At 42.6% G+C, this 26,101-nt stretch overlaps 2 protein-coding genes across 2 annotated transcripts in view; one reads left to right on the top strand and one right to left on the bottom strand.

Moving 5' to 3' along the window:
• arnt2 (aryl-hydrocarbon receptor nuclear translocator 2) overlaps positions 1–6,798 on the bottom strand; it is a 97,791-nt gene extending 90,993 nt beyond the window's left edge. The window contains exon 1 of the mRNA XM_083916785.1: positions 6,589–6,798. Coding sequence (XP_083772911.1) covers positions 6,589–6,619 — 31 coding nt within the window. The 5' untranslated portion in view covers positions 6,620–6,798. The remainder of the gene's footprint in view (positions 1–6,588) is intronic.
• An 18,817-nt stretch (positions 6,799–25,615) lies between these two features.
• On the top strand, positions 25,616–25,798 carry ctxnd1 (cortexin domain containing 1; the record flags this gene model as incomplete). The annotated part of the gene is made up of 1 exon (XM_083915981.1): positions 25,616–25,798. One exon carries the CDS (start codon positions 25,616–25,618, stop codon positions 25,796–25,798), a length of 183 nt encoding a protein of 60 aa, XP_083772107.1.
• Positions 25,799–26,101: the final 303 nt, after the last annotated feature.

Genomic DNA, 26,101 nt, shown 5'->3' with positions numbered 1-26,101 from the left:
AAATCCTCCAATGAGAGCAGGACCTGGAGCTTCAGGTGTGTCTGTAATTAGTTCAGGTAAAGAGAGCATCAGACTTTCTGTATTTACACAAGAGTGTTGGGACTTTGTGTAATTATACAATGAGGTTGCACTTTAACCCTATTATTTATTAAAACCATAAGAGACTCAATTAGGACTTGCTGCTTTCCTCAGAGACTTTAGACTTGACTTGGACTTGCACAAAGTGACTTGTTACCACCTCTGCTGTCCAGTCAGAGCCATATGTTGTGTAATTGATTCTTTCAGTTTTTATTTATTCAATCCCAGTCAATGGAACACACAAGATGTCACCAAAATCACACCGTCCCTTTAAAGTCTTTCAGAAAATGATGTAAGTGTATCATATCCAATCGTATCAAACCGAATCGTATTGGTGGCTGAATATCGTGATATATATTGTACCGTGAGCTGAATATCATGTATCGTATCGTATTGTGAGATTAGTATATCGCTAATCAGCCCTACTGCAGAAGTAGGGATGTCTCGAGAACCGATACTTGCGATAAATTTTGATAACTTTCGATAAATTTCGATTCTAAAATAAAAAACCACAGAAGATGCCTATTTTTTGAGACACCAGAAGCACGTAGGTTTTGGTGCTGTGTCTCTTCCATAACTAATGGCGGTAGTATAGAGTGTTCCAGTCAGACTTGGATTCAGAAGTTGGTAGTTAGGTCACAATGAAGTGGAACTCACATGACATAACAAACCCCATGTTGAACTACAGCAATCACTTCGCACCCACTCATTGGTGAAAAAAGGCCCCATGAGTTGTGTATGGAAGTACTTCTTTTTTCATCTGTCATACTGAAACACACGTTACATGTTTGGAAGTAATGCAGCCTCGGCTAATCAGCACGCCTCTTTACAGCTCAGTAGGTCTGATCAACTAAACATGTTAATGTTTTAACATCAACTACCTGCCACCACCATGTCTGTAAAAATGACTGAATCTACTGTTAGTAACTAGGTGTGTGTGCGTGTGCTGGTGCCAATGTGTTAATTCTGTGCATGAATTTTAAGTTGTTGCACTTCGACCAATGGTTGTACTGTATTGTGTGTTGTAATGGCATTTTAATATTTTCCAAATTTGCTAATAAAGAAGTTCATGTTGAAGTCAATAGGATCTTAGAAAATCCTTCTCTTTTTTTTTACCATGGTATTGAACTGGCATCGAGAATCGTGTCATTTCACTGGTATTAGCACCGACTACTGAATTTTTGGTATCCTGACATCTCTAAGCATAAAGTTTCACAGAGGTTTGATGCTGAGGTGGTGTTTACTGCAAACTTAAATATTTAAAAGCCCTTGGACGACAAAAAACCCGAGGGTGATGACGTCTATAAGCAAGAAGCAGTCGAGCCGAGGCCCGGATCACTTCAAGTTATAGGTGCATTTCCACTATAGTGGAATACCCGGGATGAGGCGGGTCTATCTCGCCAAAACGCCCCTAATTTGCATGCGAGTCGCTCAAGCAGCCGTTTGAATCATATGGGCCACCTTAAATCAAACTACAACTATTCTGGATTTCTCACTTTGAGGAAGAACGGCGCTACGCTGCATGGACATCACTGATCAGCCGATCGCCAGTGATCCAAACCCATTCAGAGCGATACGTCACCTCCAGAGTCTCCAAATCCCTCTGGGGCCTTGTTTGTAATGGAAACACAGCGAGTGAGTGGCCATTTGAGAGGGTATGCCCTGAAACTTTACGAGCAGCCACATCTTACCCTAATTGATACACACCTAATGTGAGCGCAAGAGGGCCTGGGCCATGGGGGAAGAGGGAGGGGGGACAATCCTGCTAAAGCACGGCACAGATCATCTGGGCCAAGTGTGAGTACGCCATCAGTCACATCTACATCTTCAGACAGCAAAAGCTAAAAAGCCCTGAGGTCAAAGGCATTAATGAGCCTGTGGGGGGACCAGGGGGAATGTTGCATACTTTCTCCTTTTCAATCACTGCTCTCCCTCAGAAAAGGTTGCTCCTATTCTTTCTCTTCCCTGTCATGCTTTCTTTCTTCCCTCCAGATGTCACACACACACACACACACACACACACACACACACACACACACACACACACACACACACACACACACACACACACACACACACACACACACACACACACACACACACACACACACACACACACACACACACACACACACACACACACACACACACACACACACACACACACACACACACACACACAAAGTAAAGCAAAATATAATACATTTTTACGCAGAATTACATATTTTTTTAATCCAATTACTTGATTTATCGATGGAATAATCGGGTGAAAAAGATTCCATAGCTGAAGCCCTAATTCTTTTACAGGTGCGCACAGCCGCCTGTTAATGACACCGGCAACTTATTTCAGGTTCTAATTCTGAATGTGTCAGAAAAGATCAGCAAGGAGACTGTGGGAACATCGGCAGGTAGCTAGGCTAACGTTACCGGCATGTTTAAGGTGGTAGGTCATGTTCGTCTAACGTTACTTACATGTTTAAGGTGGTAGGTCATGTTCGTCTAATGTTACTTACATGTTTAAGGTGGTAGGTCATGTTCGTCTAATGTTACTTACATATTTTAAGGTGGTAGGTCGTGTTCGTCATGGACGAGTGATAGATGAAGTTTTTGTTCTAAAGTTTGTATGTGACCTGTGAGGTCATCCTTGTTCTTTTCAAAGTGATCCCGTTTTTTAGAAGTCTTTCCCGACATGATTGGCTATTTTATGTACAGCCAGGGGAGCTGTCGTGTTAAAAACACTGACAGTGAGTGAGACTTCCTGTATTTAGCCCTTCAAATAAGAAGCCCTAGAGCCTTTTAGGCCAGCCGCTGTTCACAGATTTTCACTTAATTTCGACAAGAAACGGCAGCAAATGTTTGGGGTTTTTTTTTCTACGACCAATCGACAAGGGAAATTCTGATCTGCTAATGATTCTTTGGTCAATGAATGCTTGGTCGACTATTTAGGGGCAGGCCTGGATTTTTTTAGGGGTGCCTCTTTAAGGTGTCTTAGGGCCCACTCGCTGTCCATCCGTACCATGCCCCGTGCTTTAGGGCACTTGTCCCCCCCCCTCCCTCTCCCCCCGCGGCCCAGGCCCGTTTGTACTCACACTACCTGGGCCTTGGCGAATGCTTCTTGCTGCCTATACGTCATCACGCCATAACACGTCACGCGCATTGATTGAAGTCATTGCGATGCGTCGCTTTGTTTACAAATCTTTCCATAGACCTCAGAGTTTTTGTGCGTCTTGTCCAACTGTTTTTGAATATTTTCATCGACCAAATCTGCAGTAAACACTCCACCTCAGACCAACGTTTACCTTTTGTTTGAAATGTCCGTGCATGGTCCCTCCTTCTTTTTTCTATGTCCGAACAGGCGCACATGAAATGACGTCAGAACCGCCGTAGGCCTCGAGCTTGTGTACATGCGCATGCTCGTGCTCGTATATGTGCAAACGTGCTTTATAAAAGCCACCTCTCCCAAACGGGCCGTGGACACTCCTAGGAGATGAACGGCTGCATTCACTAGTCAAACGAACTAGACTTTAGCCGTGAAACATCCTGTGGCACGGTACGGATGGACAGTGTGGGTACGCCCTTAAAATTGTTTCTAGTGCTGGCCCTGTCCACTGCAGCACATTGCTTAGCTTTCATGTCAGAACTCCTGTCTATGTGCTAACCATCATCTACTGTAGGTAAAACACAGACTATGGATAAGTACCTCATAAAACCACACTTGAAAACCGCAAAACTATCCCTTTAACACATTTCACAAATGGTCAAAACACCAAATACACAAGCAGCCGGATGTATCAGTAGACATAAGCTACGAGACTGACAGCAGTTTGTGCACAAATAAATGTTGTTTTCGTGCTGCTAAGTGGAGTGATGGGGGTTAGAGATCTTTTATGTTATCATGAGAAGAGCAAACATTTTCTGTTCATTATAAAAATGTGGCGGAACAAATTAGACGATGGCAAGCCGGCACAGTCAGTGGGAAATCAGATTTGTCCTCTCTAAACACGCAGCCCTCATTAGATCATTTCACTTGTCATGTTTCCCATGCTCTTACACCAATTGGATCTGGGCGACAGCCAGCTGGAGATAATCCTGCAGTGACACAGCATTCCCACATCCCAGGGCATCTGGTCTGAGGTTAACACACCTGACCATACTGCCATGCCTGGGCTGATCACAGATCAGCACGCTAACTTTGTCCTCCTCTAGCTACAGCAGCAACAGCAGCAGCATTAGGCATGACTTAATTCTAACTGGGTTTCATCAGCGGATAGAGGAGCTGCACGTAGCTCTCACTGCACGCTTTCCTCCACCCTGAGTGGATCATTACATTATAACAAACATAACACGCAGGGGATAATAATTAAAGCAATAGGTTTGGCCCTGGCCTGGAGGGTTTCATCCTCCCATACAAGATGCATATATATGAGTAATACTCTCATCCTTACGGGATGGATTACTCTCATCTGCAATGACCAAGAGGAAGAGGAAGGTTTTGGTTTTGTCTTCTGAAAGGGTTATTTTCTCATCTTTTCATTGTTCATTCGAGCAACACCTCATCTCAACACTGTGTATGCAGCCACGGTGCTAATAACCAGACAATTCTTTATTTATATTCCCCTTCATTTACATTACCAATGAAAAGGCACAGAGCGTGAGGTAGAGTAGGGTTGACGTGTTATCGTATGGAGGTCTCAGAAGCCCAGACACTTTACTAAAGAATAATTACTTTGCTATCCTTTCCTGATTTTGACAGATCCTGTTGGTGTGATTTTCTTATACACATATACTAAATTAAATCCTATTTGTACAGCCTGAAACAGGGCTGAATGATGTGGCCGAAATCCTCTCTCGATAAAGCTCATTGCATATCTCAGTAATGATATATTACACAATGTATCCTTTTCTCTGCTAATTCAATAAATAAATAAATAAATATTTATGTAGTCTCTATGAAATAACAACATGGTCAAGCCTATTTTTGTATATGCCTGTGTAAATTTAATGTGAAAAATATGGAAAAAGATTGTGTATTTCCCCATTTTAAAGACAACTTTTTTGTAAAAACTAAACTCAAAATATTACACATCCGATTTTATGAAAAATTTGAATTAGTATGTACTTGTTATCAGTTTAGACGCCCCGATTTTGTTTCACGGTACTTTGATCCACTGAAAGACAATATATGATTGTGTCAAATGATCGCCCAGCCCCTGAAAGCAAACGCTGCCGTGTGGATTCATTTATACAACAATGTTTTTCTAATGATGCTGAATAATAATAGCAAAGGCCTATCCACACACAGTGCCACCGTACATTTTGTACAATTACATAATTAAACTGTAATGAATTGTACTGAAAATGTTTTGTCATGGCAAGGGACTCGGAGCACATTTAAATGATAAGCTGTATTATTGCAATAGTGTCATTATCAAGCTCATCAGAAACAAAGTAATGATGGTGAGATGGTCACAGTACTGTCTCATCCGTGGGTTGAATGAATGAATCATGCATTCAAGTTACTGTCTCATCTGGCGGTTACGAAAATAAACTGTCTTCCTATTAACACAGAGTGCACCTATTCAAATTGAACCGGCACTCACGCTTTTCGCTGGGAAAACCTGCTTCAGCACATTGGACCAGACTCTATTTAAACATTTAACGTGACAGATGCGTGACCACCAGAGAACCGCGTATTTCAGTTGAATTCAAACTTTTATGGCTGATGGACATTCCCTGCTGCACACTGAGGGGAGGACGGAGTCAACAAAGGGGACACGGCTCTCAAAGTTAACACATTATTCTAATGCCCGTTACTCGCTGTGTGGTGGCTACATGCCGGATTGCAAAACGGTTTTCAAGAAACCGTGAAATGTTTATGTTCTCTCCGGTATGTACCTCACGCCAATACAAAATGCTATACCGACATTACATTTTGAAATATGGTTTAGCGTTTCGCTCCGTTTGTGAAAGCGGTTTACCGGAAGGACACGTAAAGCCTTACGGGCAACAATGAACCAACAGGAGAGGGACGGAGGCAAAACTGTGCTGAGCCGAAGTGTCTGCCTCCCTTCACCGAAACAAATGTCCAAATGTCTCCGGTGAAACACGACATATGAAGGGCAGCGCTGTAGGGCAGCGATATGCAAAGCGACCTTTGTATCACAGTGAGGAAATGCAAAGGCTCGGCGAAATCAACGCGTTGGGCTAGTTTTACCGAGAAGAACAGAAGCAGAAATATCACAGCGTGTGGGAATAAACACATCTAACCACACAACAACCGAGTCGTTTGGACGGCTAAGTTGGCTACAAAACTGCGAAGAATAGCGGTGTTGTGAACGGCGGTTCAGTGGGGGAAGGGGATGGATGCTAGAGCCAGGCTTCGGCGGCCTGTCGGCGCTTCAGCCCTCTCCGGCAACAGCCTAAAGAACAGACAGCTGCCTTTTCTACACTCCACACAACATTATTACACGTTCTGTTCGACTCCACCGACATGCAGGGCATCCGACTTACCGGACGGGTTGACCGCGGCGGGAGTTGCCATGTTTCTTCAATGGAGAAAAAATAACAAAACGGCAGCGATGGAGATGACGCACAATACGACTACAGAGCCCCGTGAGAGACCGTCTAAACTCCGCGGGATTTGCACGCGAGGCTCGGTCCAACCGCCTCACATCCGTTAACTCGGAGGAAAACTAATCCGGGTTCAAAGGACTAAAAACGGCCCGTCTCTGTGCGGAACAATGTGCATTTAATGAAAAAAATCTCTCCAAAACCAGATTCAGTGAAATGCAAGATGTCTGAATGGTAGCACCGCGAGATTTTAGGGGTGCTTGAATAAATTAATGTTATACGGTGGGACTGGTGCAGTGATGAATGCAGTGTGGTGTAGGCTGACTCCATGTGATGCTACACACACCTGTTCAGAGTGTGCTCGGCTTGTTTGCCTTCACTTTCTAATACTGCGTGCCCCCATTAAACGCTGATTAAGGCGACACAATCACTGGCAGCAGAGAGATCTTCTACTGTGTGTGTGCCCGTGGTTCTGCTGTCTAACAAGGTCGACTATTTCAAATATCTCAGTCAGTTTCTGTCATCAAATTCATAGGGGAAACGAATCCAATCATGTTTAGTTTCATTTGGAGAATCAGAACAAATTCTGTAAGATCACAGTTGGGGAAATAAAATAGAAAAGGAAGATTAAAAGCAATTTAGTTTGAATGTATGATCTCTACTTTTAAACTAAATTGGCAAAGGGCCTGTATATTAGCCTACATTTTAATTTATGATATCAAATTCCCACAGGTGTCGTTACGGCTGCCTTTGACATGTTTTTAAAATTTGGGACCTTGAACGACAATGGGACCCATCATTTTGATTTACAAATAGATGCAGTTTTAATATACCTCACAGGGAATGAAATAAAATGTTGTAGGGCTAGCCCCAAACTATTAAGGAATCTAACCCAGATTACAGTGAATTGTGATGAGGTTCAATTCAATTCAATTCAATTTTATTTATAGTGTCAATTCATAACCAAAGTTATCTCAGGACACTTTACAGAGTAGGTAAAGACCCAACAATTTCCCCATAGAGTATGGTGGCAACGAAAACCTTCCCTATAACAGGCAGGAACGTCGGACAGACCCAGCTCTGTGGAGGACGGCCATCTGTCTTGACCGGTTGGGGAGGAAGAAAAGGAGAGAGAAAGAGAGAAACACAAAGATAGACAAAAGACAGAGAGACTGACACACTTCCAGAGATGCAAGCAGCCAGCGAGTAACAGTAACTATAACAATATCTATAGTAATGTGAACATGACCCACATGTTATGGCAGTCTGCATAGCAGAACAGCAGGAACACGCACATCCAAGGTGACAGAACATGAATGCTTTATAGACAATTCAATATTTTCTTTCAAAGGCAACCTTCTCCATCAAACAGGCACACACTATTCTTGAGTGGATGAGCCAATGAGATTTTGATACAATCTGCCCTTAAAACAGTTTGTTCACCCAATGATCACATCATAATAGTACAACATACCTACTGTTTAAGTAATGCAACAAAACTCAACATTTTAACTAATAATAACTCGAATGGTTTAAACGGACACAAATTCAGCATTAACAGTGTTTGGGGTCCGTGAGCCAGGACCCCAAATTTGGGCCACTGGTTCTATCTGGCAGGAATAATTATAATAGTGATTTTGAGTGAGGTATACACTCCTAATGTTAGAAAATATAATCACTCAATTTTATAACCCCATGCCATAACACACTTTTCAAAACAACAAAGAATAAAGCATTCAACTTTAAAGTGATGGTTCTCTCTTAATATTCACCATTGTTCTTTGAAACTTGTTAGGAATATACATGTTTTTCATTACAGGTTTTTCATTGCTCATAAGCACCCCTATCTATTACTGGCAGTTACACCACAGTGATAAGATGTACTTCTGTTTTCATGAAAGATGGAACACAAACGTTTCCTCTGTAGGCTGCATAACCTAAAGAAAGAGTCCATATTTACATACATAGATTAAAAAATCAACATCAAAATGTGATTTGGGATCAGACATGTTTGACATTTGGAGAGAACGGCATTTTTTTCAGTGATTGGATGGAGAGCATTTGTGCTGTGTAAATTGCTCAGAAACCTCTGTATTGTCAGTATCCAGAGAAAAAACCTCCATCCTCTGAAAAAATATCACATTGATACTGCAGGAGAAAAACTGTATGTTTTGTCCCAAACTGTCTGGATTATTATAAAGTGGACATGTCTGTAAAGAGGAGACTTGAGAGTACACATAGAACCCGTTTTCATTCACATATCTAACATCTAGCCTGACTCTGTAGCATTATTTCTCTCAAAAAGTTCCTCTTCAGATGATACATCAGCTCCTTCAAAATAATATATTTCAGTGCAATGCACAAAATATAATCATTAGTTGAATTGCATTGTTCTTATTGAACACTTTCAGATCCCTCTCAGTTATTGGTGTAAATCTGGTGACAATTGACTTCATTGTTGGACACACCCTATTTATCTGCAGCTCTCCTGGTTACTTTGTAAGATGGCAGCTGCTCTAAGGGGACTGAAACCCTGAGACAGCAGGTTGTCCAGATGAAGGCCAAAGGGATGACCCTCAGCCATCAGAGAGAGGTTGGGCGTTCACAGTCAGTGATTTCAAGAAGATTGAAACTGAGGACATAGATTAATTTAAGTCCCTCAAAAAGAAGGAGAAGAGAAGGATGGAGGAGAGGATTATGTGAAGACTCTCAGTGGAGAATAAGTTCAACACTGCAGCTGGAGATTCTCGTCAGTTCAGTGCTGAACAGGGCAAGGATCTGTCTCTGCACAAAATGTCTCGTCTTTTAAGACTTTTTGGAGTGAAAGCCCACTCTGCAGTGACCAAACCTCTCATCAGCAGAAAGACTCAAAAGGCTAGACTTGCCTTTGCTGAGGAGCATGTTGTGTGGACAGAGGAGAACTGGTCCAGAGTGACTTCAGTGATTAGAGGACGTTCAATTTATTTGAGTCTGATGGAAACATTATGTTGGGCGTAGGACTGGGGAAGGACCATAGACTGTACAAAAAATGGACGTAGCGTCTCCGTCGAGGTCCGTTTTCCACTGCTACATAAACAGGAGTGGGAGTCACTGTTGAAACTTTTTACCGGGACCGGGTGGCAGTTTAAAAAAAACAGGAACAGGATTTTTTTAGAGGGTAGACCCATGGCACTCTGTGTCTCTAGCGGAGATGACACCGGCTCAGCGAGTCAAGTAGAGGCACTCCTGCGTCAGTCTCTAGTGGAAAAACACTGGCTCCTGGAGTGGAGTGCAGCCAGCATTTATGATCTCTGATTTAAACTGATATTCAACACAGTACCATGACCATAGACTATAAAACACCGCTCAAATCCTCCTGCTGCTCCAGATTAGCATCTAGTGTATGTGTCATAGATAGCAGTCTGTATTCAAGTCATGGTGCAAGTGCGGCTATTTAATTAGCATAACAGAGCTAACATTAACACGGTGTGTTCCTAAAGCATCTGTTGGTACAGTTGATCAAAGAGAAAACCATCTTGTCATTTATAGTAGCACCACCACACGAATGACCGCAGCTGTAGGAATTTTACACACAATACGTTAGTCACATCAGAAGGACCTCACAGAGTATATATATTGCGTAATTCAAATTCTACAGGAGGCTTCCTGGAGTCAGCAGAGTCGTTGGTAGTTTAGTGCGCCAGCAGGCATTTATTAGCAGGAGAACATCGGAATGATACAGACGTCTGGAGAAATGTTCTATTCTCTATCTAGAGTAACTGTGAACACACAGTACCCGTGATTAGAGTCAAGAAGTTCTGATATCTATTCTAAAAGCTCCAGCATTAATGCTTGTTACAAAGGCGTGGCTATGTGTCTGCTTGTGCATGCATATGTGTATTTTTGAAACAGCCGTCAGCACGCCTTCATTTCGACACCCGCACGTAGGGGTTCCCTCTGTGTCCACAGGAGTCTTCCTTTTTATCTGTGAAGGAAACAAAACACGGACAGCAAATCTCCTAACTCTTACGCTATCTGCCAGATTCCTTGTGTGAGAACCAGTGACGTGCAGTGAGGGTGAGGGTTGGGGAGGCACTGACTCACAAGTCAGATTTACAAACATACAGTAGGATGCCAATAGAATAGGATGAGAGCATAGGAGCGAATAGGAGGCTGAAAACCATTTTAAAACACCAGTGCAACTATATAATGCAGTGTATCTGACCTTTACTTGTACATGACTTCTTGCTGTGACTGAAAGTCCAGCTTTGAAAAATGTCTCAGTTTAGAAATCAAATCCTCCATTTTCAGGGGGAGAAATGACAGCTTGTCTCTAAGCTCTACAGCATCGCACAGCACACTTCTGTGTTTACTTTATGCACACAGGTCAGAGTTCACCGTGACCTGGCTGCTGGCTATCAGGCTGCTCACTATCGCCGCCTAACTTGAGGCAGAGGTACTGCCTGCCTCAGGGCAGCATTTTCCCTGTGGATTTATGTCACATCAATAAGATGTAAATATTACACACATACGTAAAATACATTACTGAACACCGTGGAAAAGAAGACGCATACTTTTATTACATAAAAGTGTCCTCAACCATCATATTGGAAACATACACAGAAATGGGAACAAGCACGCGCCCTCTGCACGCGCTCAATCCAGTTTGGGAGTGATTGCGCAATCTGGAGGGAGGCTGCGCTGTCCGTGCCTCACCTCTCGTCTCCGATGAGACTTATTTTAGCAGGAGATACAGAATTTTCTGCAATTTTTACTATAAAAACGGTCAAAACATATTAAGAACCACACTAAAATCATAGTCCAGAGGACAAATATTAATACTTGTGTTGTTTTATTATTTCGTTTCTTTTTCCTCTCATGATGACAGGGGAGGCACAGCCTCACCTGCCTCCCCTGACTGCACGTCACTGGTGAGAACTGACTAGTTCTTTGTCTTTGTGACCTTGACTTGTTCCTGTGCAGAGAAAGCAAATACAGATTGAGTCAAAAGTTTGTGTGCTTTGCTGGAAGCAGAAAAGTTTGAGCTTGAACCTATAATCACTATCACACTTTAAATGATCATACCTAATAATCACACTTATCACATTCTTATTAATCATTACTAATACACACGCTAACATATGATTATTAATTCTTCAATCATTGATTATCACACTCTTATTGATCATTACTAATACACATACTAACACATGATTATGATACTTCACACAATGATTTTTAATTCTTCACAGCCCAGTTCGAAATGACGGAGTTAGCATGCTAATGATGCTAATCCTGACAACTAGCTAGAGTTTGAGTCAGAATTGACCAAGATCAAACCAGAGCAGTGTGAGAAACTAGTGATGTCCTGTGGGCGCAGATGTGCTGAAGTCATTCAAAGCTGTGGCCTCTACACTTCCTGTCCTTTTTTGAATCCTAGAGAAGAAAACATGGTTGAAATCTTCTCTTCTGACACAGTGAACACTGTTCTCTAATTTTACTCACTGTTTTTTTTCACAAGACCTCCTTGAAGAAGTAAAGATGTACAACGTGAATTTAGCTCTCTATTACCGCTCAGAATGTGATGCCATACATACACACACAGATTTTTCTTGTTAACAAACACACACACACATTTTTCTTGTTAACACACACTCACAGGCATTTTTCTTGTTAACACACACACACGTACACGCACGCGCGCACACACACACAAACACACACACACACACACAAACACACACACACACACAGCTGCGCACAGAGGGATTGAGAGTGGAGCAGGGGCAGGGAAGTGTGCAGCACCCTGCTCTGCTCTGCTCTGCAGAGAAGGGATGCAGCTTTCCTTTAACCTGCCAGCTTTCTCTCAACTCCTCACCTGTCTCGCCATCTCCCTCCCCTCCCTGTTTTTCATAGCGGTTCCTCGGAACACACCGGGTGCTGTCCTGCCTTCAGCAGCCCTGCAGGATATGAGGGAGGCAGGTAAGAAGCATTCAGATTCTCTCTGACTGGCTGACTTCTCTCTCTGCACTGCACTGCACTGGCAACAGTTCTTCATTTGTTAGTGCATGCTGTGATCCAGGCGGTGCTGGTCTGGATGATGCTTGCAGTGACTGATGTTCTGAAGTGTCTTTGTGAGGATTGACTAGCACAAACCTGCTTTGACAACCTTGTATAATGTTTAGATGTGTTTTGAGGTCATTACTTGTGCAGTGGTGTGTGAAATCGCTAGTACAACTATTGACTATCATTTGTAATTATTCCTGTTTTGAATTGGATTAAAAAAATTAAACTAGGGGCTGAGCAGCTCAGCTGCTAAAGTTTAAAACGTTAGCAGCTGAGCATCAAAGTGTGTTTTCTGTTAAAAGACAATGACGTTAAAAAAAAACACCATTTTGATGCCATGGCAGAAGTAATGGGGTACGTTTCAGAATTGTACCTCAGAAATTGAATTTTTGAGAGCTTCCTGAATTGGCTTTTGCCATCATAGCATCTTTAAACATCGGTTTTTGAAAAGAAATTACAAACATCTTGATGTTGTCTAGATGAATACATACAATCTCAGACTGTTGACTTGATAACAAAATATTTGACAGCAGTTTGAACTCTGCCTGTACATGTCACCCTGGTAAAGGCCTCAGTCGTAGTGTAAACTGGAACCAGCTGAGTTTTCTCAACAGCAGTTAGCTCAAGATCATGACTTAGACCTGGTGTCTAAGGTTATGAGTTTGACTCCCAGATGATGCAGGGTAAACAGGAAAAGGCCTACTCAGGCGCTGTGTGGATCAGATCATATGATTTCAAAGATATTTTTTATATTATGGTCTTCTTCTTCTTCTTCTTCTTCTTGCTCCATTTCCTTCTTTTTCTTCCTCTTCTTCCTCGTCAATTTTCTTCTTCCTCCTTCTCCTCTTCAAAGTCTGCAATTGCGAAGAGGCCCAATATATGGCGCACTATCATAGAACATGGGGTGATTGATTATTTTTTAGAGGTGTCTGCAAGCGGCCTTGGGTCGGAACATATTGTATTTAAAAAATAAATAAGTTCTGTCAGACTGAGTGAAACCAAAGATCACCTGAGCCGAGGGGTACAAATGAGAAGTGGGATTGGGCCTTAATCTTAGACTGGCTCCATTCAAATAAATGAGAGCACCGTGTTTTTCACCCAGGACTAAAGTTGGTCCGAACTGCTTCAGGCAGGACCACGACTTTCCAGCAAAGATTTTTTTTGCAACATTGTCACTGTTGTCATTAATGCAGAGAATGGAGACATCGACCAGAGTATGACAGTGTAATGCTGAGCAGAGCAGAGCTGAACTTGACTTATGTTCCACAGGACAGTTAGAGAATACGACGACTGGAGCAACTGGAGCAATAGTGACAGCTCATAGACAGTTTGAATCCAACAGTTTTAACATTGCAGTGTCTGCACTTTAGTTTTCCTCTCTGTGCGGTGTCATTAAGTATCCTTTTACACCGCAGACCACATTATCTGCTTCACTGAAAGCCCTTTTTAAAGGAAACCTGCTGGCTTTAGCAGGAGGGTTAGAATAATGGAGAGGCTGAGAGTCCGGACTGATTTCAGGACAGTTTTTTGTTATCTGTTGCTATTCCAGCAGATCAGTACTGTTCCGCTTCATTTCCATTCATAATAACACTAATCCAAAGAAAGGTCAGGACTGACCTTAAAGGAAGACATGCAATGCAGTGTGCCTCTCTTTAGTGTTTGAGATGGACAAACCAATGAAGTATCATCAGGATAGGTTTGATTAAAATCCTTGAGCCATAAAACATATTATTAGAGTCAAACCAATAAATTTGTTTACCAATGTAGTAAATCAATTTGCATATTGAGCTTTGACCTAAACTAAAAAGGAAAAGCCACATTAGTCCAGACTTAGACTTAGCCTTAGACTTCTCTTTATTGATCCTTTGGCAGGGAAATTGAAATTGAAATTGAGTTCCAGCAGCTGGAACAGATAAGAATCAACAAAGTGCTGCAATCAATAAAATAAAAGCATGGAATAAAAACAAACTAAATTAAAAATATAAAAACATAAAAATGTATGGCACACACTTATATATATATATATATATATATATATATATATATATAGAAAGTAAATAAAATACATAAAAACACTTCAGTAAAATGAGAATAAAGCAATGAGCTAAAATAACCAACCAATCTTTAAATAAAAAATAAGAGACAAAAGCGACTTGTGCAGTTTTGTGCAACTACAGCTCGTTTCCCAGTGTGAAATTCAGCTGGAACAGAGCTGTTTTTGTAACGTTTCATTCTACAGCTTGGGACTATAAACCTCTGAGCAGAGGGAAGAAGCTGGAACTCACTATGCAGGGGATGTGAACTGTCATCTACAATGGTCGCGGCTATCCGCTGTAACTGTTTGGTGTACATGGAAGAGGAGTTCAGCTGGGACTCGCCCATCAGCTCACCTGACCATTTCACTATTTGGTTCAAAGAGTTCTTGTTCTTCAAAGTGAGGCTTCCCAACCATGACACCAAAAAAGCTTCAAATGGATTTAGTAAAAGCATGATAAAATAGGATCATCAGGGTTTTTTCGATATGAAAAGAGGACAATTTTGTCAAATAATGCAAACGCTGTTGTCCTTTTTTACACACAGCTTCAGTTTCCTTGAAAATTCTGTTTAAAATCAATAATCCCAAGGTATTTGTAGGATTTCACACATTTCACTGACAGACCTTTTATGGTTGTGGCATCATGTGTGTAGGTTTGTTTTCTACAATCGATGAAAGTATCCTTTGTTTTGGATATGTTAAGTTGAAGATGTGATCCTTCACACCACTGCACAAATTCATGAACTATAGGGTTTTTCTGGAGCTGACTCACAATCACAGAATCATCTGCATACTTAATAATTGTCCTATTTTGATAATTGCTCTGGCACATGTTTGTGTAAAGGATGAACAGAAGAGGTGAAAGTATGCATCCTTATGGGGAGTCTGTGGCGCTCACCCTCACTCTATGTGTCCTGTTAGTTAAAAAATTCCAAAATCCAACCTACAAGATTAGAATTGAGATCAAATTGTTCTAAAAGGCGCTTGGCCAGGACGTGGGGGTGAATGGTATTAAAAGCAGATGAAAAGTGAATAAAAAGGATCCTAGCATGAGACCCACTTCCTTCCAGATTCAAGCAAGGTGACTGAATGTGGCATCCGCTGCTCCCCTGCATGGCCTGTAGGCGAACTGCATAGGATCAAGTGCGTTTTCAGTGATTCTAAAGTTTTTCATTAAAATTGGTCAGAGCAACAGGTCTAAAATCATTACAGATTTTAGGGCAACTAGTTTTGGCGACCGGGACCTCTACAGCATCCTTCCAGACTTTTGGTACATGTGGTGTCTGCAAGGATTTATTACAAATGTAGTGGATTATGGGACTCAGCTCTTTTGTACAAGATTTGATCAAGCATCCTTTGACTTTTTTGACTTTTGTTTTGCAAAATACATTTTCAACATCTCTACATGTGATGTTAACATGCTGATTGTTAAGTTTGTGATGGAGTTCCTGAACCTCCTGGCTAAAATCAAAGTTATCAAAATGAGTATATGGTAAGCTCAAAATCACTTAAAACCCTAAAAAGAAACAGGGCTGCTGTATATATACAGTATATTATATTATTATGAAATGTTCTCTAGGACTGTGAGCTATAACATGCACTGTCCTATGTTCATCTTAAGGTTAAGCACATGACGTTAATACATAAGCCTGTAGTTTCTTTCAATTCTACATGATTATTATCTATTTTTAAAGTAACTGGAATGGAAACTGCTATAATGGAGCCTGAGACATTCTTGCTGCTTGTATAGAGTGATGTCACATAAATGTATAGATAGCTATAAGATCATAAAGACACCAGAAATAGAATCTCACAGGAATGCATTTAAATCACAAACAAGATGTTTGGCTATTGAAAATTGTTTTTGGCAATCGGGAAAAAAAGTATACATCATATAACCACACATGAAAACCTTTTTTTTTTTTCCAGAGAAGCACTTTCGTAATAGTGCCTCTATTGGCCACCTCACACACTCTTTAAAGTGAAATTCCAGTTCTTTTTCTGCAAATTCAGTCATCAAATAAGCCATTGAGATAATGTTTTCGTGTTTGAACAATTAACGTAGAAATCTGGGACATTCGCTAACAGCTGCCAACAGCCTGCTGTGGCTAAGACGGATTAGCTCAGGGCGGCGAGTTGGATGCATTAAAACGTCTTTTTTAACCACTAATACTGCTCCAAATAACACCAAAACTCTGCAGTAGTACACATTAACCAAAGCACCAACAACGTAGTTAGTGAAACCAGATGTGAGAATGACCACAATTAGAGCTGGATGATACAGCAAAAAAAAAACTTCACAGGCAAAATGGCGCCTGTTTATAGGGTGTCAACCCATTACCTTGGAAGAATCCTTTCCCGGGGATCCCCTGCCTAAAACATGTTTAACCCACCATTGTTTTTATTTCTGTATATACACCACATCATCTGTGACCTATATACATCCTACTCTATGTCCACTAACAGAAAATACACCAATACACTTCATATTACCTCCACTAAAATACAATGCACACATTTACCATCCCCACACAAATTTACATTTGGCTGCTCCCGGAACTATATAAGCGGCGTCCGTTTCCTAGGGAAGCCTTTTGCCTGCACACCCTGAAGACAACAGACTGGTGAGTACACAACACTCTTGATTTATTCCCCACACACTTATGGAGCTACACAATACCCATTCTTAGCTTCTCAATTAAGCAACTAACACATTTCATCTGCACGTTTAACCCCATGTCCCTCTGCTCCAGGTTGAGCTGCGCGGCCCACACTGCAAACCCCAAGACCCAACAAAGGACAACAAACATGGCCACAAACATTCAATACATATGGTAAACATTTCAATACAAATGTACAAAAAGCAATGTGTTAAAATGTATTGTGCAAATATCCAATAAAGTGCTGTTGCTCTTCTTAAAGCATCTGCAATTATTAAAGTGCATCTGTAATCACACTCAGTCTAAAGTGTGTGCAAAACTGGTGACGATGCGCTCTTTGTCACACCAGAGTTTATTAAAAGAGTGTTTTAAAGACTTACCTAATGGCCCCTGTACCAGCTCCTCTCCATAGTAAAGTCCATTCAAGTCGATTACAAATACAATTCAAAAGGAAGGAGCCCATTGATTTATTCCAGCAAAACACGTCAATGTGGTGATTTATGGCAGTTTATTAGAAATTGTTTTTCTGAATAAGAAATATATGTGGCGGGAGAGAAAAGAGTGTATGTCACGCTCAATGCGTAACACTTGAGAGCCCTGACCCAGTAAGCTGGCAGAGATGACAGTAACGAGGGGTCCAAACAAAGTTTGAGTTGTGCATAGACCTAGGCAATAACGCCGGCAAAGTACATAGTTGGTCAATAACTAAACAATAAAAATAAAAATTAGTTGGCCACTAACAAAACTATTTAGTAACAGTCTTAACAGAAATTAAACATGAATGTATTGCATTAGAAGGAGCAGGATACCAGGCTTCATCCTGGGGTGATTCTGGAGCAAGCTGTCCACCAGCCATGTCTCTTGCTGCTGAGTCCTGACCCCCCTGTCTGGTAGCATGCGGCTGCTGACAGGCCCCACCAAAGAGTCTATCAAGAGCTTCCTTTTTTTATTTGAAGTCAAAACTTTGACAGTCTTTTGACATCAAACTCAGAACTAGCGTGCTCACACTATCCTTTTGGCCTCGGCCAAAACCGGTTTTTCAGCTAAAGCCTAGTACCTTTAAGTAGTGTGAGCGCACCCGCTCCGCGCTCAACTGGGGCCAGCTGGGCCGCCACGGCCCGCTTGAAATAGGTGGGCTTTAGCGGAGCCGTTTGCACATGTACGAGCACGAGCGTGCGCACATGCACGCGCACGAGCACGAGCCCTACGGCAGTAGCGTTATGTCCGCCTGTTCGGACATGTAAATAGAAGGACAGACCATGCGCGGACATTTAACAACAACAACAATGGTGGTGAAAGGTTCACGTTGTGTTTACTGCAGATTTGGTCGGATGAAAATATTCAAAAACAGTCGACAAGACGCACAAAAACTCCGAGGTCTGTGGAAAGATTTGTCAACAAAGCCACACACACGCGATCAATGCGTGTGACGTGTTACGGCGTGATTGCGTATGGACAGCAAGAAGCACTGGCCGAGGCCCAGGTAGTGTGAGTACAAACGGGGCTGGGGCGCGGGGGGGAGAGGGAGGGGGGACAAGTACCCTAAAGTCCGGGTCGTGGTCCGGGAGGACAGTGTGATCACACTGAGGTCTTGGGCCGGGGACTTTTAGTTGTCAGACGTTAGTGAGTCAGTTGCACTTTGGCGAATGCAAGTGAAACAAGTGCAGGCTGTCTGATGGCATTAATCTGAAACACCAACAGTCTGAAAAATGGCCAACTGGTCCAAATGCCCAGCAGCCTGACAAGCTATTATCCTGAAAACAAAGCTCATAAATACACACTGAAGTGGAGCAACTGCAGAGGCACTACTTTCAGACCCTGTTACCATACAGTATTATAGTTACACAGTTGATACTTTTAATCCGCAGCAGGTGAGCAGTGGAACATTTTAAACACTATTTAAAAGCAACATACACATCAACATTACTTTGGCAGAGTCAAATCTCAGACCTCCATTTCACTTTTGGTACATGTGTCTGCAAGGATTTAATACAAATGTAGTGGAATTTGGGATTTGATCAAGCATCCTTTGACTTTTTTGACTTTTGTTTTGCAAAATACATTTTCAACATCTATACGTGTGATGTTAACATGCTGATTAAGTTTGTGATGGAGTTCCTGAACCTCCTGGCTAAAATCAAAGTTATCCAAATGAGTATATAGTAAGCTCAAAATCACTTAAAAGCCTAAAAAGAAACATGGCTACTGTATATATACAGTATATATATATATATATATATATATATATATATATATGTGTATATATACAGTGTATATATACAGTGTATATATACAGTGTATATAAATATAAATAACCTTGATGTCATTATCTCAGTTAAGCTTCGGAGACTATATACTTATGAAATGTTCTCTAGGACTGTGAGCTATAACATCCACTGTCCTATGTTTATCTAGCCTGTAGTTTCTTTCAATTCTATATGATTATCTATTTTTACAGTAACTGGAATGGAAACTTCTATGATGGAGCCTGAGCCATTTTTGCGGCTTGTATAGAGTGATGTCACGTAAATTTGTCAGGAACGGTACAGAGAACGCATAAAAAGGGTGACGTGATGGTTGAGAGAAAAACAGGAACGAGGAGACGACGGAAGGTCAGGGAGACGGACGAGGAAACAGGACCACGGGAAACTACGGAGAAAACAGAAAACAAACATGATTAGAATATACTTAACGATGGGGAGCGTGATAACCACAACGGGAAAAGGAATGCCAATCCAGGGGGAATAGTTTTACCAATAAAGGAATACAACGGTCCGGTGCTACATGCCTGTCAGCTCAGGGTATAAGTAGTCTACCAGGTGATCAGCGTAACATGATGCAGCTCGGGGGAAACGCCTACCGGACCTAGACGACAGAAGACAAGAGAGACACACACATGCAGGGAAACACAGACAGAGGGAGACAAACTCACACAAAAAGGAAGAGAGGAAGGTACTGACAGAACTGATTCTTGACAGTACCCCCCCCCCCCCCCCCACCCCCCAACGAGCGCCTGGATCAGGGACGGGTCTAGGATAAGGGATCTGGATACCCAGCTCCTCTCCTCTGGACCGTAGCCCTCTGTTTGTCCATTAGACTGGGGATGGAACCCCAACGATAAACTGACCTTTGCTCCTAAGGCCTGGCAGAAGGCTTTCCAGACACGAGAGGTGAATTGGGGACCGCGGTCTGAACGATGTCCGCCGGTATCCCATGGAGGGGAAAGACATGGTCCACCAGGATTTGCGCTGTCCCCATGGCCGACAGCAGCTTAGGTAGCGGAACAAAATGAACCATCTTAGAAAAACGGTCAACAATGGTGACAATAGTGTCTCTACCTTGGGAAACGGGAAGTCCAGTAACAAAATCCAAGGCGATATGGGACCATGGTCGACCGGGTACCGGGAGAGGGTGAAGAAGGCCTGCTGGGGGGCGATGAAGTCTTTCCCCGAGCGCAGACGGTGCAGGCCAGGACAAACTCCCGAGTATCAGTACCCATGGTCTTCCACCAGAAGTGACGACGAAGAAGAGATAATGTCCTGGTGATTCCGGGATGACAGGAGACACGAGAAGAGTGACCCCACTGGAGCACCTAGGAGCAAACGCCGGCAGGAACAAACAGACGCCCTGGTGGACCACCACCAGGGTCGGGGTTAGCGCGCTGAGCCTGTCTGACAGTAGACTCGATCTTCCAGGTTAATGCTCCCATCACACAAGATGCGGGAACGATGTCATCGACACCGGTCTCCTCCTCCTCGGCTGGTCCAAACTGCAGAGAGAGGGCATCTGGCTTGATGTTCTTGCTACCAGGAATGTACGTTAGAGTAAAATTAAAGCGTCCAAAAAACAAAGCCCACAAAGCCCACAAAGCCCACCGCTTGAAGGGAATTAAGTCTCTTGGCGGTCTGGATATATGCCAAGTTCTTGTGGTCAGTCCAGACCACAAATGGAACTTCTGCCTCCTCTAACCAATGTCGCCACTCCTCCAATGCTAACTTAACCGCTAGAAGCTCACGGTTCTCGACGTCGTAGTTCCTTTCATCGGGCGACAGCTTCTTGGAAAAGAATGCACAAGGGTGAACCTTATTATCAGATACTGCCCGCTGGGACAGAACCGGTATCAGGTTGGACTAGCACAGGAGCCGACGAGAAACGCTTCTTCAGAGTCAGAAAAGCATTGTTGGCGGCATGAGGTTGGAGGCTGGAGGTGGGCGTCGGCCATTCGGTCACAGCAGTGACCTTTGCAGGATCAGCCCTAACCTGTCCACTCTCCACAATATAGCCCAAAAATGTCACGGAAGAAATGTGGAACTTGCATTTCTCAGCCTTAACAAAGAGACGATTCTCCTGGAGACACTGAAGAACCTGACGAACGTACACCACATGTTCGTTCAAGTCTTTTGAAAAGATCAGGATGTCGTCTAGGTACACGAAAATGGAGCGATTAAGCATATCACGAAGCACGTCATTAACTAGGGCCTGAAAGATGGCTGGTGCGTTAGTTAATCCAAACGGCATGACCAGATACTCAAAGTGTCCGAGTGGAGTATTAAAGGCTGTCTTCCACTCGTCCCCCTCCCTCACTCTCACAAGATGATATGCGTTGAAGCAGGCAATCCATCATATTTGTAGAAACAGGAGTAATGGATTGGATGTTACAGCTGATGTTAGTCTAACTGGGATCTGATGCAGCTAGTGGTCCATGTTTGACATGATGAATGTGATGTTGTTTGATCAACATCAAACATTGATTAACATAACATTAACATTAGCATGCTGTGAAATGTGTTACCTCAGTGTTGATGGGTGAATGAATGAACTCCTCAGCACTGACTCTATTTATATCTGCAATCTCCAGTAAGAACAGAAAAGATGATGATGGGTTTATCACACACACACACACACACACACACACACACACACACACACACACACACACACACACACACACACACACACACACACACACACACACACAAAATAAATAAAGAGAATACAGTCTTTATAACTACAGATAGTGTCAACATTGAGCAAGGCTCATATCCATGACTTCTGTTACAGTGCATGCATACGGTGAGAAAGAAATGCAGTCCCTTAATGCATTATCCACTGCCATAATTATCATTAGTCATATCCATATCTATTATAAGTCATATTCCTATTATTCAAATCAAATCAATCTTTATTTATATAGCACTTTTTATACTTTTTACTAGGGGCTAAAACAGTAAAATAATAGAAAAGGTATAGAAGCTTAAAACTGATGGAATAAAATAGTTAAAACAGTAAAATAAGATAAAGAAGCTAAAAATAATTAAAAAAATATAAGAAGCATAATAGGAATGAGAATCACGGTTCTCGTTCGTAGTTAATGTTAATTCTGTGGTTGCATCTCTCTCTCTCTCTCTCTCTCTCTCTCTCTCTCTCTCTCTCTCTCTCTCTCTCTCTCTCTCTCTCTCTCTCTCTCTCTCTCTCTCTCTCTCTCTCTCTCTCTCTCTCTCTCTCTCTCTCTCTCTCTCTCTCTCTCTCTCTCTCTCTCTCTCTCTCTCTCTCTCTCTCTCTCTCTCTCTCTCTCTCTCTCTCTCTCTCTCTCTCTCTCTCTCTCTCTCTCTCTCTCTGCCCCGAGAGAGAGAGGCGAACCTCCATAGAGCTGGGTCTGTTTGTTGTTCCTGCCTGTTAAAGGAAGGTTTTTGTTGCAATACGACTTGTTGCTCCTCATGGAGGAATTGTTGGGTCTCTGAAGATCATAAATAAGTCATAAAGTGTGGTCTTGACCTAATATATATGGAGAGTGTCTTGAGATAAGTTTTGTTATGATTTGGCACTGTAAATATAATTGAATTGAATTGTCTACATTCTGAAAATCAGTTGAGCACCTGAGACAGAGGGAGACGAGGGGATTGGATGAAGGGTACGAGCCAATGGGAGCCTTCGGTGAGTATTGAGTGTCATCACTAAACATGAGACAACACGATAGAGATGCACACAAGCTAGTTGAAAGTAACAGAATAAAATAATAACTACTGTAACTAGAGCCCATTATGCAATGGGATCACACCAGCCATGATACCACATCAGGCCAGGGAGCGTAAAAGCAGTGAGGCAATGACCCCTTGGCTACTTCATTCCTTCCTACTCCCGGCGCCCTTGTTTGGATCACACAGACAGAACACAAGTCACCTTTGGCCCACTGCAGCTCTGATTGCTTAATTGTGCTACATGTATTTGCCCATGGACGAAGTCAGAGTGGATAGTAGGAAATTAAAGTTTAACAGTCAGGGTGTCCATGTGAACAGAACTGTCAAATGTAGAGACTTGTGTTTGTGTTTTCAATTGTGAGTGAAACAGTGACCCTGATGATCCCTGGTGTTCAGAGCACACATAAGCCCCTTTCAGACAAAGATTCCTCAATAGCGCCGTAATGAAGGCCTGTCGTTACGCAGCTTTGTTGATTCATACTGATCCAAGCAAATGCGGTGTAATGCCACCCCAGTGTGTGATTTCACACCGCAGCCGGCATTCCAGAAGGAAAAGAGGCGTGACTTGTCCACTTCAAGGCACACCAACTGATCCCAACTTTGTAACCTTCATGTAGACAGCAGGGCGTAATAAAGGGTTGCAACAGTCCTGCCTTGAACAGGCTGTATGAAAGAGGCTGCAGTGTGTGCAGGAGAGGGGGAGGAAGGGGGCTGGGCCGAGGCACCAGGTTTTTCCTCTCCTCCCATCTGGCTCTGCTGAACACAATGAAGAGTAACTGAATGTGTCCAAGACAGCAGATGTGGCTCTGTCTTTCACTGTCTTTCTACTTTCTTATTCACAGTTGTCCCACCATACTTAGACTTGTAATCTACACACGTGATTGAAAATTCATATCACCCCCACTACAGTTTTTTTTTTACTGTAAACAAATGTGTTTGTAGGTGTAACTTGCCATTTCGTTTGCTGAATTGGGAACACTGTGTGTGTGTGTGTGTGTGTGTGTGTGTGTGTGTGTGTGTGTGTGTGTGTGTGTGTGTGTGTGTGTGTGTGTGTGTGTGTGTGTGTGTGTGTGTGTGTGTGTGTGTGTGTGTGTGTGTGTGTGTGTGTGTGTGTGTGTGTGTGTGTGTGTGTGTGTGTGTGTGTGTGTGTGTGTGTGTGTGTGTGTGTGTGTGTGTGTGTGTGTGTGGTGATTGCTCTAAGACTGCAAGGGAAGTCCAGCTTCCCCTAAAATGTCACAAAAAAAAGGGAAAGTGGTGAAATATGTACTGCTGTGTGAACATTTCATTGACTAAATACGCTCTAGAAAGCCTTCATCTTTTGTTCAGAATCAGCTACTTATCACAGGTAACCGGAGCAACTTCCTTCTCACTCGTCCCCACAGCATCACAGTGCTTTACACAGTCGGACGCTCAGCTTCTACTGACTTCAACGGGGAGGCGTAGAGCGGGTTGTTCCACTGCAGCCAAACTAGACGCTCATTGGATAATTTTTCACACTCACACTCACAGGCGGTCACACTTCACAATAGCCTGGCGCAGCAGCTCCAGCTGCTAGCATTAGCAAGCTGCACATCATGGCAGATAATATGGAAGAAAGATATGGATAATATGTCTTCTGAAAGACATGGAGTTGGACATAGCAATGCCTCAGCTGTACAAACTGTTGTCATTAGTGGCAACAGTTGTAGCTACATCTGCAGGTGTAGAGAGGAGCTTCTCCTGTTTAAAGCGGCTCAAGTCTTACACCCGCAACACAATGGGCCAAGACCGTTTAAGCAGCCTAGCTCTGCTGCCATTGAGAGGACACTGGTCAAGTCCCTGGAAAAGACGCCCATATGGTACGAAAAGGTCACGGATCATTTTCTTGAAAAGGAACGAAGAGTAGAGTTTACAAATAAATAAACAAACACATTTATGATGTAGGCCAGAAAAATGAGCTTCCCCTCCTTGAAAGACCAGCAGCCGCCACTGATTCAATATGACATTTAAAATGCTGATATGTTGGGCCTTCTCTGAAGTTCTAGAAGTCCCTAACCGTGCATTCACACCAAAAGCGATGGAGGCGATGAAAGCGTCAAGCTGCCATTCAAAATCAATGTAAACGACGCAATGACACGCAATGTTGGCTTCTGTGATGATGTCATGGCTTCCAATCCTCTCACATCTCTCTGTTCTCTTGATGACTTAACATATCAATCTTCTTCCTCTCTCTGTGTATCTCTAGGCGAGTCTTCAGGATGGTAGCAGTCATGGAGGTGGAGGCCACTGCAGAGCCAGCCTTCGTGGACGTGGACCAGGGCTTGACTCTGGCCTGTATCGCCTTTCTCTGCATGCTGCTGGTGGCCATGATCATCCGCTGTGCCAAGGTCATCATGGACCCCTACAGTGCAATCCCCACCTCTACATGGGAGGAACAGCTCCTGGATGACTGACACACTCAAACATACATATACTGTACATACCGTGTATGTGTTCCTCCAGGCAACCATATGTGACAAAGACACAGGAAAAGGAGCCTTCTTCAAGGGTTCTAGAGTGAGGCAGTGATTCTGTATAAACCCTAATGATTCCACAATGCATATCATTTGCAAAATTGAAAAAGACAAGCAATCGAAAAAACAACCAGGTAAATAAAAACACATTTTATTTTAACAGTTTCAGTAATTTAAAGCATTTTAGTTACTCTAAAATGATGCAGACGCCCTTACGAGTATTTTCCTGGTACATAACTTATT

This window comes from Echiichthys vipera (genome assembly GCF_963691815.1).
Source record: "Echiichthys vipera genome assembly, chromosome: 1".
Lineage (NCBI taxonomy): Eukaryota > Metazoa > Chordata > Actinopteri > Perciformes > Trachinidae > Echiichthys > Echiichthys vipera.
Note: the sequence above shows the minus strand (reverse complement) of the source record. Positions and strands in the feature narration are given on the sequence as shown.